Source organism: Chelonoidis abingdonii, chromosome 11, assembly GCF_003597395.2.
Source record: "Chelonoidis abingdonii isolate Lonesome George chromosome 11, CheloAbing_2.0, whole genome shotgun sequence".
NCBI classification, from domain to species: Eukaryota; Metazoa; Chordata; order Testudines; family Testudinidae; genus Chelonoidis; species Chelonoidis abingdonii.
Genome location: NC_133779.1, coordinates 24,408,037 through 24,425,902, shown reverse-complemented (window position 1 = coordinate 24,425,902; position 17,866 = coordinate 24,408,037). Strand labels below are relative to the sequence as shown.

Genomic DNA, 17,866 nt, shown 5'->3' with positions numbered 1-17,866 from the left:
CATGAGCCAGCCACCGGTGTCTACTGCAGTGCAGACATGCTCCTTGTGACAGAGTCCTTGCCACAAAAGGCTAAACAGGGAAATGGTGGGAGGTGATTCCATTTTACAGATAGGGAAACTGAAGCTCAGAGAGCTGAAGTAATTTGCTCAAGTTTGCATGGAGAATTTGGGGCAAACTGGGAACTGAACCCAGATTGTTTGAATTGTTGCCTCTCCCTTTAACCACAAGCCCAGTGTGTGTGTACAATACTGTTTTAGTCTCTGTTTGCATTTCATTGGCTTCCAAGGGAGGTTGTGGAATTGCCTTCACTGGAGATCTTTAAGATCAGGTTAGAGATACACCAGTCTGGGAATGTCTAGGGATACTTGGTTCTGACTCATCACAGGAGCCTGAGTAGATGTTAATCACTGTTTCTCATACTGGGACTATTTAGCTTTCAGGGAATGATTTATCAGAATTACTGACTCTGGGAGGTGAGAGAGAGGAGATACTGAGAGGCTGTTTGCTCTTAGGGCCATGTTCAACTCTGGTAGCCTCTATGTTACCTCATCCTCTACGTGTCTCTGCTTATGTGTCAGTGTGTCACCTTCTGATCATAATGGCGCTGGACTCAGCAGAGTTCCCAGACAGGAGCTACATCACGAGAGAGTTACGGTACTGAGAGTGAAATACATCACAGGGAAGGTGTAATTATCCTGAAGTGAAACATTACAGTCTAGTATCAGAGGGGTAGTCTGGATCTATAAAAGCAGCAAAGAGTCCTGTGGCATCTTATAGACTAAGAGACGTATTGGAGCATGAGCTTTCGTGGGTGAATCCCCACTTTGCCGGATGCATGATAGTCTAGGAAGTGAAAGAATTCAAGTATTTAATTACTTAATTATGCTTGAAAGGATTTTTATGAATAAATTGCAGTAAATGTTGATTTTACTGTACACACACAGAGATGAAAAAATATTTATAAGTAATATACAGAAATGCTTCTGGAGAAAGTAGAGTTTGCTTTAAGGATATTTACACTATATTTTGCATGTGACATTGACAATTTCTCTTTGAACAGTTATGATTATTGGCTTTTGGCATCTCAGCAGTTACTGTAATTAAATAATTGTTGTCTGATGACCCCCATAACTTCCCACAGTTCTGAACATTGAAATTGTAAACATTGAAAAAGGGCTTAAAAATAAATATCACTATCTATTGAAATTAAAAAAAAAGAAATTGACAAAATGAATTTTGTCAAACTCACTTAACAGCAATTGCAATATGCTAGGGGATGGAAATTCACAGCTAAGGCACCAACCTTAATTCTGCCCTGTAGTGACACCAGGCAATTGCCATAGGGCTACGAATTAGGCATTTTAGTGTATAAAGTTCCAGGTTACAAATTGGTATGATCTAAAGACACATGAGATCTTTTCCTCAGGATATCACTGTCACTGGGTTGTTTCTCTTATTGGTAATTCCCAGAAGTGAACAGATTAATAACATTATCAGTTATGAAGTGGCCATTTCAGATTTCTGGGGAGTATCTGTTATTTTGCACTAGGGCCGGATCCTTGGAGAGACGGAACCTTGGTTTCATTTTAACTTCTCCATGCTCAGCAGCTTCTGGAATTTGGTTCAAAGTATTTACATGTTTCCTTGCCCTGTTCTTAAGAGTGCTGCTTTAGAAAGTGGGGAAGGGCAGGAACTGACTGCAGGATCAGTAGCTCATTGGAAGGAGGACGGGGATTGGTGGGTGTCTGGGGATTTAATAATAAACATATGAATATCTTTGTTCTTAGTGAATTTTCATCTTCTAATTCCCATAACCCACTGATTATCCCAGGCTACCCCTGGGAATCTGGGGAGGGACTACTGGTCAATTCCTGTGGCCAGTGTGGAACAAGGATCTTTCAGTGACTGGCTCAGAGTCATCCAGAGTCACTTCACTGGATAAATCCCTAGTTGCTGAGCTCTGCAGAGGGGTGGGGAGGTGAATTCCATCCCTCATTCTTGAGCATGGACCCCCCTCCAACTGTCACCCTGATTTCAGACACTACCCCAACCTTCCCCTGCAGTGATGGACCCACTTGATGCTGCCAGAGCCATGTGGCATGGGAGCTAGAGAAGACAGAGGCCCAGCTCCAGAACTGCTCCCCATGCTCTGCTGGAGTTGCCCTGTATCTTCCTTACGACTAACTCAGGCTAAGCAGCTAGGGATCTCTTTCTTTTGCCTAGAAACTTTGCCCCCTAGAGTCCAAGCAGCATACAGATAATCAGTTCCTTCTTCTACAAGGGTTCGCCAGGGCTTGACCCTCTCCGGGGCGGTGGGGAGCCACACCGGCTCATTACCCGCAGTTGATCCTGGGGAATTAGTCCAGCTGTGGGGTCTCCTTCAGTAGCCCTTTCTGTAACCGGCAGAAACCCGGTCAGCCGGTCCTGGCTCAGGGCGGGGCAAAAAACACTTAGTTAGGGGCTCAGGCCCTCAGGCAGGGCTGAGCAGTAACAATAGGTCCCAGCCTCCTCAGGTCAGGGAGAGGAGGAGTCTTCCACCCAGGAGTTGGGTGGCAGGGGGGACGCAAGCCCTCCCACTCCACTGCATTCCAGCCTGGGGCCCTAGCAGCAGCAGAAGTTCCGCTGCATAGTCAGTGGGGATCCTGGCCGCACCACACCGACATAGACTCTGGTAGTGCTGCAGCTGGAGTGGGGTCCGCTGGCCCCAGGCTACTTCCACACTCCCCCTCGAGCCCTACCTGAGTCTTGGTGTTGGCCTCTGGGGGATCCAGGAGCCTGGGTTCTTTGGGGCAGGGGTTGATTGGCAGGCCCAGCAACTTCTCTGGATAGCGTGAGGAGGGCTGGTCTGGCAACACCTCCGGATAGCAGGCACAGGGCCGGGCCGGCCAGTCTGAGCAGCTGCCTTGGGCCACAGGGGTTTCCCAGTCACAGGCTCTACTAGGGACATCCGTTCTCTCCGGGGACTAGGCTCCTACTGAGCTCTGAGGGCTGGCCTTTATAGTTCCAGGTCACCGCCTGACCTTCTGAGGGGCGGGCTCAGCACTCCCTAGCTCCGCCCATTCCGGCCTCGAGATGGGCTCTTCCCCCTCTGGGGCGGCAGGGAGTCACACTGCCTCACTACATTTCTGTATGGGGTTTTTTGTCTCCTTCCTGCCATGTGCTCTGAGCGGCAAACTCAGCTAATGGGAAGTCAAGAGCACAACAACAATCTTTTGTCTTCTTTAACATCCCATAGTAGTCCATCTGGTGTTGATGGACCTTTCCTGCCAGGCAGGATGTAATGGATTCTGTTGCCAATCAGCACTTCATATAGGTAAAGTCTCTCTTCTCTGGTGATTTACAGAGCCACAGAGGCTCACAATACAACTAGTCAGATATTAACCCTGGCAGCAACTCACGAGCATTCAATGAAGTCTAAACAAATTCTTATAATCGTAATACCTGTTTTAACAATACTAACACAGCTGAGTCAGACTGATTTAGCTATGTGTTTGTTCATATTCAATTAAGACATGGGGGCTTTTGCAAGAGCTAACACCTCATCTGCCAGTGTCACAGGCAGGATGGGCAGGGATGGTGTCTCTAGCCTCTGTTTGCCAGAAGCTGGGAATGGGTGACAGAGGATGGATCACTTGATGGTTACCTGTTCTGTTCTTTCCCTCTGAAACACCTGGCATTGGCCACTGAGCTAGATGGACCATTGGTCTGACGCAGTGGGCCCTTCTTATGTTCACAGTCTCTATGAGGCATATTTACTCATTTGGACTCACTAGGGAGACGCAGAAAGAAACAAGATGTGCTGATGCAAGAAGACCCAGTCTCAGAGCCCCCGGGGTAACACCTGTCAAAAGCTAAAACTAGGCCAAGCCCTTGAAAGGGGCACTGCCAGGAGAGACTGTATAAAGGCTGGAGCATCAAACAACTTAGTTAACCTGAGAGAGCTGCCTTGGGGACAATGACAGGGAGAATCCCCCAAAGTGACTCCTTTGATTCTGCTCTTCTCTGGCCTTTGATTGATAAAATCATAGAACTGGAAGGGATCTTGAGAAGTCATCTAGTCCAGTCCCCTGCACTCAAGGGAGGACTAAGTATTATCGAAGACAATCCCTGACAGGTGTTTGTCCAACTTGTTTTTAAAAACCTCCAGTGATGGGGATCCCACAAGCTCTCTGGGAAGCTTATTACCTAGGTAAAGTCTCTCTCCTGTCTGGTGTGATTTGCAGAGCCACAGAGGCTCACAATGCAACTAGTCAGATATTAACCCAGGCAGCAACTCACAAGCATTCAATAAAGTGTAACACATTCTTATAATCCTAATACTATAACACAGGTGATCAGACTGATTCCAGCTATGCGTTTGTCCTGTTCAATGAAGACATGGGGGCTTTTGCAAGAGCTAACACCTCATCTGCCAGTGTCACGGGCAGGATGGGCAGGGATGGTGTCTCTAGCCTCTGTTTGCCAGAAGCTGGGAATGGGTTGACGGGGTGGATTCATTTCATGATTACCTGTTCCTCTATGTTCATTCCCTCTGAAGCACCTGGCATTGGCCACTGAGCTAGATGGACCATTGGTCTGATGCAGTAGGCAGCTCTATGTTCTTATGTTCACAGTCTCTGTCAGGAGTATCTACTCATTTGGACTCACTGGGAGCCACAGAAAGAAACAAGATGTGCTGAGGCAAGAAGGCCCAGTCTCAGAGCCCCCAGTGTCACACTTCCCAGAAGCTAAAACTAGGCCCAGCCCATGAAAGAGGCACTGCCAGGAGAGACTGTGTAAAGGCTGGAGCATATCAAACAGCTTTGTAAACCTGAGAGAGCTGCCTTTGGAAGAGTGACAGGGAGAATCCCCCAGAGTGACTCCTTTGATTCTGCTCTTCTCTGGCCTTTGGTTCATAGAATTATAGAACTGGAAGGGACCTCGAGAGGTCATCTAGGCCAGTTCCCTGCACTCAAGGCAGGACTCAGTATTATCTAGACAATCCTGACAGGTGTTTGTCCAGCTGCTCTTAAATATCTGCCAGTGATGGAGATTCCACAACCTCCCTAGACAATTTATTTCAGTGCTTAACCACTCTGACAGTTAGGAATTTTTTTTCCTAATCTCCATCCTAAACTGTCTTTGCTTTTAAATTTAAATCCACTCCAATTGAAAAAGGGAGGAATCCATTGCTTCTTGTCCTATCCCTCAGAGGTTAAGAAGAACAATTTTTCTCTGGCATCTTTGTAACAACCTTTTATGTACTTGAAAACTGTGATCAGGGTATTCCCCTCTGAGTCTTCTCCAGACTAAACAAACCCAGTTTTTTCAAAGTCTTCCCTCATAGGCATGTTTTCTAGACCTTTTACATTATTTTTTTTTTTCTTGTTGCTCTTCTCTGGACTTTCTCCATTTTGTCCACATCTTTCTGAATGTGGCCCCAGATACTGGACACACTACTCCAGTTGAGGCTATTCAGCGCGGAGTAGAGCGGAAGAATTACTTCTCGTGTCTTTTTTACAATACTCCTGCTAATACATCCCCAAAATGATACTTACTGTTGCAAAAAAAGCGTAACTCTGTTGACTCATATTCTGCTTCTGGTCAGATCCACTCTGATCCCCAGATCCCTTTCCACAGCACTCCTTCCTAGGCAGTTATTTCCCATTTTGTATGTGTGCAACTGATTGTTCTTCCTAAGCGGTGTACTTTGCATTTGTCCTTATTGAATTTCATCCTATTTACTTCAGACCATTTCTCCAGTTTGTCCAGATGATTTTGAATTTCAGTTCTATCCTCCAAAGTCTTGCAACCCCTCCCAGCTTGGTATCGCCGCGCAAACTTGCTAAGTGTAACAGAGAGACTCTGCTGCTGGGAGGGTTTCACCATGTGTCAGAGGGTCACACCCTGGTAGGAGGGGGCTAGCCTGTACTGGGATAAGGTCACTCTGTGCTTCCCAGTGTGGCAGAACCTAGAATGTCCATTAGCAGGGGAAAATCCTGGGGGAATCGACATGTGGAAAGGAGAGAAACCCTGTCTGAATTCTCTCACATTGCCCTTCTCCCCCTGGCAGGCTACAGATTAACGTCCACGTTTTGCTCCAGATCATCCCATCCTCCCAGGGGGAAGGCAATGGCTGCAATGGAGCTGGCTCAGGTAAGGGATTCTCAGGGAGCTGGTGGTGGGTTCTGCTTGGAGGGAGAGAAGCAGTAAATGTATAGGAGGGTGGGAGCCAGTGATGAGCTGCCAAAATATTAACAGGTTCCTTCCTCCTCACCTCACGAGGGGTCATGCCCCCCTGCGGGGGTCATTTGCCCATCCAACCCCCTGTGTTCCTTGACACCCCACCCAGGACCCCTGACCCATCCCCCCTTCCCTGTCCCCTGACTGCCCCTGCCGCCCCATCAACCCCTCCTCTCATTCTTGATGCCCCCTCGGAACCTTGCCCCATCCAACCACCCCTTCTCTCTGTCCCTGACTGCCCCCCACCACTCTCATCCAACCCTGCTCCTTCCTGACTGTCCCCCGGGACCCTTGCCCCCATTCAATTCCCTTGTTTCCTGCCCTCTGACAGTTCCCGACCCCTATCCACCCCCCTGTGCAACCGATTGTTCCTTCCTAAGTGGTGTACTTTGCATTTATCCTTACTGAATTTCATCCTATTTACTTCAGACCCTTTCTCCAGTTTGTCCAGATCATTTTGAATTTTAATCTTATTCTCCAAAGCACTTGCAACCCCTCCCAGCTTGGTATCATCCGCAAACTTTACAAGTGTAACAGAAAGACTGTTATGGGAGGGTTTCACCACGTGTCAGAAGGTTACACCCTGGTGAAAGGGGGCTAGACCTGTACTGGAATAAGGTCACTCTGTTCTTCACAGTGTGCCAGAACCTAGAATGTCCATTAGCAAGGGAAAATCCTGGGTGGACTCGGCTTGTGGAATGGACGAAAACCCCATCTGAATTCTCTCACATTGCCCTTCTCGCCCTGACAGGCTACAGAATAACATCCACATTTGCTCCAGCTCATCCCATCCTCTTAGGGGGAAAGACATGGCTGCAATGGAGCTAGCTCAGGTAAGAGATTATCATGGAGCTGGTGGTGAGCTCTGCTTGGAGAGAGGGGAGCAATAAAGGCATAGGAAGGTGGTAGCTGCTACAGGTGGTGGAAGGCAGGAAATAACAGGATGTGACAAACCTGCTGAGACTTGTGTAATCTAGGGTGTGATGGGTTGTCACTCTGGGGTGCAGTCTGGGGGGCTTCTGGGAACCACTGTGCCCTCTAACCCTCAAGCTGGGTTGGCCCTTCTCACGCTGCTTTGCTGGAGATTTCAGCCAGTCCCTCCAGGGCCTGTTATCACCCAACACGACAGCAGGTGGCTCCATACACTCAACTAAGCTATCTGAGTGCTTTACCTAAGCCACTCAAGGAGAGAGAGAAGACAACAGCCAATTTCCCAGCTCCTCAACCTTGCACACTTGCTGTAGTAGAAATTCAGAATTGTATCATCTTATAGTGCACAGGGATCTCTATAATGTAAGCTTATTAATATAATTTGCCTTCCCCTTGATATGGGAAAGATGTGCACAACAAGCTTGTGCACACCAAGCTCAGATTTTCCCCAGACACTTCACTCAAAATACTTAACACTGGTTAAGATAAAGCATAAAACAAGTTTATTAACTGCAGAAAGAGAGGTTTTAAGTGATTATTGTTAGAAGAATAAAGGAGCAAGTTGACCTGGAAGCAGATATGAGTACAGACTTCTTTATTGCAGTGCTTGTTCCCCTCAACCCAATTGTTGAGTCAGCACTGGATTAGTTACATCACACTCCTTTTATCTGAGTTAGTATGTACACACCTACATCCATTACAACACCCCCCAAACCCTTATTAAGTAATAGAAACAGCCATACTGTTAGTATACCCACCCCTATCTATTATTCACAGGATTATGCATGTTATACAGACATTTTTACCTTGAAAATTCTTTGTATTAATGTGTTGCTACAAATTTCCTTAATCAGCAGTTCTCAGGGGAGGGAGGAAGGGGCCATAAACCAGGGTTTGTTTATGTATTTGGGAAAGTATGGGAAGGGGAGATAACATTTCTTTTACCTTCTTTCACACAAAGGACATTCATTCCGACAACTACATTTCTCATGCAGCTGCAGCCTTATCAATTCTTACAAGCAACAGGGAAAGGAAAAATATGGCAACTTATTTATTAAGGAAAGAGTTACTGCCTGCTTATGCCTTTGTCCCCTAATCCCATGTCTGCACATTAGCAGTTCCCAGCTCTTTTACTGAACCCTAACATGTCCCAACAATTCTAAGTGATAGCAAACAGATCAAAGCAGATTACTTAGCAAATAACCAAAAACTCAAACTAAGCATAACATACTAGATGGATAGAATCAGAATTAGCAATTTCTCACCCTGACTGATGGTACAAGCAGTCCACCAAGTTTCCATACACAAGCTAGAAATTCCTTTACCCTGGACCAGCACTTCCCCCAGTTCAGTTTTTGTTCCTCAGGTGTTTCCAGGAGTTCTCTTGTGTGGGGAATGAGGCCAAGAGATGATGTCACACCCCGCCTTATGTATCTTTTCCATATGGTGGGAACCATTTGCTCCAAACTCAGTTACCAGTCCAATTTGTTGAAAAATAAAGGTAACAAAATGGAGTTCAGTGTCATGTGGTCTGGTCATATGCTCTAGCATGCCCTGCTGAGTCATAGTAGCCATGACACAGACTGGCTGAAACATTCACAGGAAGGCTAAGCTCTTCCATGGTCCATTGTCTTTGTTGATGAACCATCAGCAGTGTCTGGCTTCTGCATTGTTGTACCTGAAAGGCTCGTTGTGGGTTTTACCCAGAGTAAGCACCTTTGAAATACAGATACATAGTCAGTATTCATAACTGTAGATATAAACATGCTCTGTGCACACAAATAGGATAATTATATTCAGCAAATCATAACTTTTCCAGTGACACTGCACATGACACATCTTGCACATAAAGAACAGGAGTACTTGTGGCACCTTAGAGACTAACAAATTTATTTGAGTATAAGCTTTCATGGGCTACAGCCCACTTCTTTGGATGCATAGAATGGAACACGTATTGAAGATATATATATATATATATATATATATATATATATATATATATGCACATACAGAGAGCTTGAAAAGGTGGGAGTTGTCTTACCAACTCTGAGAGACCAATTAAGTAAAAGAAAAAAAATTTTGAAGTGATAATCAAGATAGCCCAGTACAGACTCTGAAACCTGTCATCTTGCACATAATGCGTCATAATTATGACCTAATCCTATTATAATCATATCACTATGCTGAATATGGGGTGTAGTGTCAGATAGGGCCTAATTTCAAGGCACAGGAGTTGGGAATGGAACTTCCCCTCTTTGTGGAACAGGAAATAGCCCTCCAACAAGGGCTGGGAAAACTTCCCAGACTTCCAGTGCTGGAGCCTGAATCTACTGACACATCATTTGTTACTACCACCCCCTCTCTTTGTGGCAACTGCAAACTTTATCAGTGATGATTTTATATTCTCTTCTAGGTCATTGATAAGAATGTTAAATAACAAAGGGCCAAGATCCAATCCTTGATGGAACCTGTGAGAGATAAATCCACTCGACCATGGTTCCCCATTTACAATCCAAGTTTTTAATCTATTTAATTTATGCCGTGTTTCTTTTGTATCATTCTAGTTTTTTAGTCAAAATATTATGCTGAAACAAGTCATGCCTTTACATCAATACTGTTAGCTGCAACCAAACTTCTGAACTCTTCCAATAAGGATATCCAATTAGTTTGATAGGATGTATTTTCTCTAAACCTTTGTTCATAGGTACTAATTATATTACCCTCCTTTCATTCTTTATCAGTAAAATCCAGTATCGGCTGCCCCATTATCTTGTCCAATATTGATGTCAGACTGACGCTCTTGTAATTAGCTGGGTCATCTCTTTTACACTTTTTAAATATTGGGACTGCATTAGCTTTATTCTTGTCTTCTGGAATTTCCCCAGTGTTCCAAGTTCTAATTAAAATCAACATTAACAGTTCATCACGCTCCTCTACCAGGCCTTTTAAAACTCTTGGATACAAGGTATCTGGATCTGCGGATTTAAACATGTCTAACTTTTATTAGCTGCTGTTTAACGTCCTCATGAGTTCTTGTTGGAATGGAAAGAGCGTCATTGTCAACATCTTATGATATGAGTACAACATCTTTTTTTCTCAAATCCAGGAGAGAAATATTTATTGAACACTTTTACCTCTTCTGCATTATTTTTGATAATTCTGCCATTTCCATCTAGTAATTCACCACTACCATTGTTAGGATTAATTTTGTACTTAATATACTTTTTAAAACTTCCTTCTTATTGTCATTGATTTCTGATAGCCAGTTTTCTACAATTCTGACCTTCTAACTTGTATTCTTTACTACTGACTTCCCCTTTCTTCCATATATTTTATTTGGAGTTTATTGGGATTCCTACCAGGGAGCCACCAGCAGGGTCCAGAGACAGCCCCATCTCCTGTATCAAGCTCTGGCTAGTAGGTATGTGATAAATGTGATGACCCAACCTCTGTCTATCAGCTGAGAGACACAAAGGTTCTCTTTCTACTCTCTGATGCCTCCTGGCTGCTCTAAGCAAGGTGGAGTGTGACTCTGTTAACATGTGCCTCCCGGAGCTTCCATTTACCTGGCACTGCTGTTCCGTGAATAGTGGGGTTGTGAGTGGGGAAGCAGGTACTGAGTGTTGGACTTTTACTCTTTCAGAAGCCGGTGACCTTCGAGGAGGTGGCTGTGTATTTCACGAGGGAAGAGGGGGCTCTGCTGGATCCCACTCAGAGAGCCCTCTACAGGGATGTCATGCAGGAGAACTATGAGACGGTGGTCTTTCTGGGTAAGGAGTCCTGTCTGCCCAGTTATTAGAAGCTATGGGGTCTCTAAAGAACCTGAGCAGTAATAGCTTTATACCTTTATTTATCATACAAGTTTTGACAAGTTTTCTTGCCCCCATGTTTTTGCCTTATCTCCCACCCATTAGAATAATTTTTGAACATGTGCCTTTTTGGTGCCGTCAGTCATTTTAAAATTGCATTTAATGTATCCTTATTGGAGACATTAATAACTACAGCTTTCATGCCTTTTCCTCATTTGAAGAGGAAAATATGCCATCCATAGTACTCTAAATTGAGTAAATATGCTTTTGCAATGCCACAGTTCTGGGGTAGCTAAATCTTTGACCTTCCTCCATGGTCTGCTCAAGGAATGCCCTGTCAAGTATCAGGCCTCTAGCCAGCCCCTCTCTATGGGTAGGGACCCACATGTCTCCTTTTTGACAAGGGTTTGAGGATTGCGGCTTGTCCTCCACTGTGTTTGCTGGACTAACGTCCAGTTCCTGTGCTTTGCTTTGCTCACAGCCCCTGGAGAGAATGTGTGTGTGATAGAAATATCACCAAAATTCTCATCTCTATGATGCCAATACACACCTCAGGTTCCCTCTGTGATTGGTATTGTTATGATTATAAAGAGGAGGAGACATGAGGTGTTTTGTCATGTAGCTGTCATGGGGCGATATGAATGGGTCATTAAGGACTGGCTGGGGCCAACCTAGATCAGTTGAATACCCGACAGAGACAAGGGAATAATTCTTACCTGTCCATGGGAGGATCTCTGCTTTGCTGAGTGAAGCATACATGGACTAGTTATGCTTTTGGGAGCAGGAAGAACTGGGTTTGCAGACGCAGGGAGCTCTACCGGAGCTAAGACAAACGGACAAGCAAAGTGAAAGTTTTTAACAGCAGCATGGCTCAAGGGCATTGCCCAGTATGGACTACACTGTCTTCTTTGCTTCTCTGTCCTAATCTAAAGCCTTTCTAATGCTGTTTCAGTTGACTAATAAACCCTGCTATATTTTAACAGTCTGCCCAGTTTTACAACAAAAACTTGCTGAGGTGCATTGAAGCATGAATGAGGAACAGTCTCTGAATAGGAGTGTAGTTCTGCTGGACCTCCTGGCAGAGCTCACAGGTTGAAATAGGAGTGTTGAAGCCAGAGGCTCAGTCTCAAGTGTTGAAGCTACATGGCCTGTCCTTATGGAAGAGTTGGAGCCCTTGGGGATCTAGGGCACTCAAGGGGCACCTCCCAAGGACTGTTTAAAAGCCAGGGCATTGCACAGATCCTGTGTATCCATGACAGTGTGCCAGAGGTTAAGCCTTATGGGAAAAAGATATAAAAGAAGAAAAGGATCTAAATGCATGTTTACCATCTCCCCCTCATCAGTCCTTGTGGGAATCCCTGATCTGTTCCAAAGTGTATTAAAACCTTCATCTAAGGATTACCTCTTGGTTATCAGGTCATGTCCATTTGTTAGAGGGCTTTCCCATCACCTTCCCACTTCCCTGGTTCTTGTCATGCAGACCGCAAGCAGCAACAGACCAGAAGTGCAGAGTGTAGATAATGCGATGTTTATTGGGGTTAGTTTCCAAGCAAGCATATTCCGAAGACCTTCACACCAGTAGGGTTTATCTCTATATGCCGATAGTCTGTTCCACAGTGTTACATTCCTAGCTTTGATGCTGCCAAGCATTTACACCATGTCACCCTGCCAAACTCTGACACTGCAGAGCCTTGCCTGTGTCTCTCTTCCCCATTCCCATTCCGCCCTTAACAAACATAATTCCAATTTCCATTCCCCCTCCTGTGTAACACAAGTTTACATAGTAATAGTCTCAGCTATACCTTAACCAATCATAGTACTAACATTTAACTAACCAATCCTAACATATTGTAACGTAATTCTCTAACCAATTATATCCCACTACCCTAATTAACTTGCACCTAGCAAAATTATTTATACAGCAATCAGAAACAATTAGAGAACCAGACAGATTAACAATAGAAAAGTGGGGAACAAAGATAAAGCAATACCGAAATGAGAGTTTTTCACAACCAGAACTGTTGATAAGTGATTTCTTGCCAGACAGGATGCTATCAAACTAAGTTTTCTTTAACCATCTTAAGATCTGTTTCTTTATCTGGTGGTGATGGGCACTATCCACACATAATCGTATTCCTAACAGCCCAATACCACCTTGTTTTCTTTGCTTTTAGTAGGGTTTCCAGTTTTGAAACCTGATGTGATCTCGCAGCTAGAGCGAGGGGAAGAGCCATGGGTCCCAGACCTCCAGGGCTCTGAGAAAGAAGTGCTCCTGAGAGCTGCCTGCACAGGTAAGGAATTGGTTAAACCAACTAAAAAATGTCTTTGAATACAGGAAACAATTGGGATGCCCTACAAAAGACCTTGTGAGCTTTCCAAGTTCAGGATTGTTCCTTGCAGATATGGAATCTTTAGGCAGAGGTCACTCATGGCTTCCCACCTATACTGACTGACAACTAGCAGCAGGTCTCTCACCAATGTAGCTTCCTCCAGAGTGTTCTGGTGAGCTGTGGACCAAAACTGATCCCTTCCTCTCTCCTCTGGGGAAAGGTTTGGGGAAAATCAGCTCCTAATAGATTTAATCTCTCTGTAAACGGGTTGGGACTCACCACCTGGCGCCTCCTGCTGGTCACTTCTGGGAATTAGCTCATTTCCAGTGGAGCGCCCCCTCCTGGTGGTGTCCCGTCTGTTATTCTGCCCCTGGTCGGCGTCTCTGGACCCGCGTTGCTCCCTGCTCGGCGGCGTCCTCTTCGAGGCCACTGCCCTCTGGCAGTGCCCCTTAGTCCATCGACGCACCCCCTTCGGGATCGATCCTCAGCAGACCCCACATTCCAGCCTTTCTATGCAACCCACCCGCCCTCACACGTCTATCCCTCTGGCAGGGATCTGGGAGTTGGTTCTTGACGGCTAGTGGCTGAGATGTCACAGCAAGGAGGAAGGGGGCGGGGGGGGAACCAGGCCTGCCTCGACTCTGGTCGGCCCAGGGACCCTCTGGCCGCTTACGGGCCTCGCCTGTCCTCTCCTGTTCCTCCTCGTTGTATTTCCCTGGCCGGCTTCGCCCTACGGCCCCTTGCCCCGCTGGCCCTTTCCCTCAAGGCCTGCAGCCTGGGCGGCTAGGGCTAGAACATCTTCTAGCCTCCCTGAGCCCTGCCCACGCATCTGCGCCTGTCCCGCGGTGGCTAGATCTCCCCCTGGAAGATAGACCTTCCCCTGTCAAAGGCCTGGGACAGACTGACTGCTCCTGCTCTGGGCAGCCTTTATATACCCCTGAGTCTGGCCCTGATTGGCTGTCTACAATCTGGGCCCTGATTGGCTCCCTATAAGCCCTCTTTTAATTGGCTCCTGGGCTGTGCTGGCTCCCTGGCCTGCCCCAGCCCACTTTCCCAAGGAGTGGGGCAAGCCACCCCACTACACTCTCCCACATGTATTTTGTTTTGTTCATCCCTTTTTCAATTCCTGTCTCTTGAGATTTCATTTCTTTCCGGCGCAGGGAGTCACCTATGTCTGGATTCTCTCTGTCTCCCATCAGGTGATGGGAAGGTGAGTGAGAATGAGGAGAAACCCCAGCAGGAAGATGCTAAGCAAGTAGAACCAGATGGGACATTATCAGGAAGATCCAAAGGGAATGTTTTAGGGAGTTGTGCGCTTCCAGAAAAAGCAAAAGCCTGTGAGACTCAGCAGAGGCCAGAGGAAAACTTCAGTAGCCACTCAGATCTTATTACATGCAAGAGAATCAACTTGGAAGAAACACGCTACACATGCCATAAGTGTGGGAAAAGCTTCAATGGGAGCTCAGACCTTTTGACACATCAGAGAATTCACAGGGAAGAGAAACCTTACAAGTGCTCTGAGTGCGGGAAACGCTTCAATCGAAACTCTGCCCTTATCACACATAGGAGAATCCACACGGGTGAGAAACCTTACGGATGCTCTGAGTGTGGGAAATGCTTTATTGATAGTTCAACCCTCATCTCACATCGTCGAATCCACACAGGAGAGCGGCCCTACACATGCTCCGAGTGTGGGAAAAGCTTTTGTTGGCACTCACACCTTATCACACATCGTAGAATCCACACAGGAGAAACGCCCTACACATGCTCTGAATGTCGGAAAAGCTTTAATCAGCACTCACAGCTTATCACACATATTAGAATCCACACAGGAGAGACACCCTACACATGCTCTGAGTGTGGGAAAAGCTTCAATCGGAGCTCACACCTTATCACGCATCAGACAATCCACACGAGTGAGAAACCTTATGGATGCTCTGAGTGCGGGAAACGCTTCAATCGGCGCTCACACCTTATCACACATAGAAGAATCCACACTGGGGAGAAACCTTATGGATGCTCTGAGTGTGGAAAACGCTTCACTGATAGTTCAGCCCTCATCTCACATCAGCGAATCCACACAGGAGAGATGCCCTACACATGTTCTGAGTGTGGGAAAAGCTTCAATCAGCGCTCACACCTTACCACACATCAGACAATCCACACGGGTGAGAAACCTTATGGATGCTCTGAGTGCGGGAAATGCTTCAGTCGAAGCTCACAGCTTATCACACATCGAAGAATCCACACAGGAGAGAAACCCTACATGTGCTCTGAGTGTGGGAAACGCTTCAATCGGAGCTCAAACCTTATTAGACATCAGACAATCCATATGAGAGAGAACTCTAATAAATGTCTTGACTAAGGCTGGTCAAAAGATTTAAAAAAAAAAATCACATTTGCTAATTCCCACATAGTGATCTTTGCACCGTCTTCACTGTGGTCTCTCGGCTCCCCCAGAAGAGTTGCCTGCTTCTGCCTTTTGCAGCTCACCCTTCTTTGGGTCAGTCCGGTGATCTTTTCTATCAGCTGCTTTCCTTTGGAGTCATAGGAGTGTGTGTCATAGAATCATAGAATATTAGGGTTGGAGGAGACCTCAGGAGGTCATCTAGTCCAATCCCCTGCTCAAAGCAGGACCAACACTAATTCAATCATCTCAGCCAAGGCTTTGCCAAGCTGTGCCTTGGAAACCTCTAAGTATGGAAATTCTGCCACCTCCCTAGGTATCCCATTCCAGTGCTTCACCACCCTCCTAGTGAAATAGTGTTTCCTAATATCCAAACTAGACCTCCCCCACTGCAGCTTGACACCATTGCCTCTTGTTCTGTCATCTGCGACCACTGAGAACAACCAAGCTCTATCCTCTTTGGAACCCCCCTTCAGGTAGTTGAAGGCTGCTATCAAATCACCCTGTCACTGTTGTTTTCTGCAGACTAAATAACCCCAGTTCCCTCAGCCTCTCCTCGTAAGTCATGTGCCCCAGCCCCCTAATCATTGTCATTGCCCTCCGCTGGACTCTCTCCAATTTGTCCTCATTCCTTCTGTAGTGGGAGGACCAAAACTGTGTAGTGGCGAGGACCAAAATGACGATGCAATACCTCTAGGTTGGTGCCTCACCAGCACCGATATCCAGAATAATCACTTCCCTTGATCTGTGGAAAATGTGCTACTATACAGCCCGATATGCATTGGCATCTGATCATAAACAGATAGTTACAGGGTTAATAGCACGAAGTTACTTTTATATGCTTTTTTTTGAGACTGTAAAGGGGGTTTAACAGAGTTCAAGTGAAGCCTGGCTGTCACACTGACCGGAAGGACCAATCAGGCGGAACCAGGATACCATTTCAAATCTTGAGGTTGGAAGTCTTTTGATGTTGCTGCGTTAGAAATGGCTTGAGTGGGTAATGTTCACATCTGGGTCATCCTGAAGGGCAGCCAGAGCGGTGCAACCAGAGTCTTCTTTCCAAATCTCCCTGATTACAGGTCTACTTATATGCTCCAGAATAGGTAAGTACTTAGGTAGATTTAAAGGTGAGTTAAGGCTTAATGTTTGTCTTTCCTTACTTTTGACAAATGTGTATTTGGCTGGGAGGAGTTTAAATTTGTGTATTTGGCCTGGAGGAGTTCAGATTTGTTTTTGCTGAAAGTATTTAATTTGTACTTGTAATACTTTAGGCTGGGGAGGTATCCCAGTGTCTATAGCTGAAAAACCCTGTTATACCTAATTCCATTTTAAATTTACAAAGATAAACTTTTTACTGGTATTTTCTTTCTTTCATTAGAAGCTTTTCTTGTTTTAAGCAACCTGAATCGTTTTTTATTCATGGTGAGAACCCCAAGGGGACTGGGTCTGGATCCACCAGGGACTTGGTGGGGAGAAAGGAGGGAAGGGGGAGAGAGAGGTTAATTTTCTCTCTGTGTTAGGATTACTTTCTCTCTCAGGGAGAGTCTGGGAGGGGGAGAGAGAAGGAGGAGGGAAAGTGGATTTTCCTCTCTCTTTCTTTTATCTCCAGCTCTCTCCTGTGGGCAGCCTCTCTTTCTCTGTCTCTCAGCTTCATCTCTTTTTGTTTTATTTCTAGTTCTTGTAGTTTCTTTTCCATGTCTCGCTTGTGGTCTGCGTCTTTGATTTGTTCCTCTGCCTCCAGTTTTGCCTATTCCTGTTTCAGGGTGTCCTTGGTAGTCTGTAGCAAAAAGGAGACTGTAGCAAAAGCTTTGCTAAAGTCAAGATATATCACCTCCACCACATTCCACATATCCACCGAGCCAGTTTTCTCATCCTAGAAGGCCCTCCAGCCCAGAATGTTCATCAGGTCCGAGTGGGAGCGAGGTTTGATCCCAACAAACTACACTGAGGCAAAAACTACCTGTGCCTTCCATCCACTAGGACTATACATGGCATTGGCTGCTCAAGTTAGTGATCTTGGTGTAAAAAGACATTTATAGTTGTAGAGCAGATACAGCCCAGGTGCAGTGGCTGGCATGAGCTTTCCCCTTCAACTGACCTAAACTCCATCACTGTTCCTAGTCTAAACAAACCCTGAGCATCACGGTTATACTGTTCCCCCATTTCA

The 17,866-nt window shown here is 45.8% G+C and overlaps 3 protein-coding genes across 7 annotated transcripts in view; 2 read left to right on the top strand and 1 right to left on the bottom strand.

Annotated features, from left to right (window-relative positions):
- LOC116818371 (uncharacterized) overlaps positions 1–16,350 on the top strand; it is a 316,403-nt gene extending 300,053 nt beyond the window's left edge. For all 4 annotated transcript variants that reach the window (XM_075070381.1, XM_075070383.1, XM_075070382.1 and 1 more), the window contains one exon: positions 14,453–16,350. In XM_075070381.1, the coding sequence (XP_074926482.1) occupies positions 14,453–15,657 (1,205 nt within the window). In that variant the 3' untranslated portion in view covers positions 15,658–16,350. The remainder of the gene's footprint in view (positions 1–14,452) is intronic.
- The window catches only part of LOC116816556 (uncharacterized), a 568,924-nt gene that overhangs the window by 375,588 nt on the left and 175,470 nt on the right, over positions 1–17,866 (top strand). Inside the window, 3 exon segments of the mRNA XM_075070356.1 lie at positions 6,054–6,136; positions 10,797–10,923; positions 13,137–13,253. Coding sequence (XP_074926457.1) covers positions 6,054–6,136; positions 10,797–10,923; positions 13,137–13,253 — 327 coding nt within the window.
- LOC116836048 (uncharacterized) overlaps positions 1–17,866 on the bottom strand; it is a 616,551-nt gene that overhangs the window by 515,800 nt on the left and 82,885 nt on the right. The window lies entirely within an intron of this gene.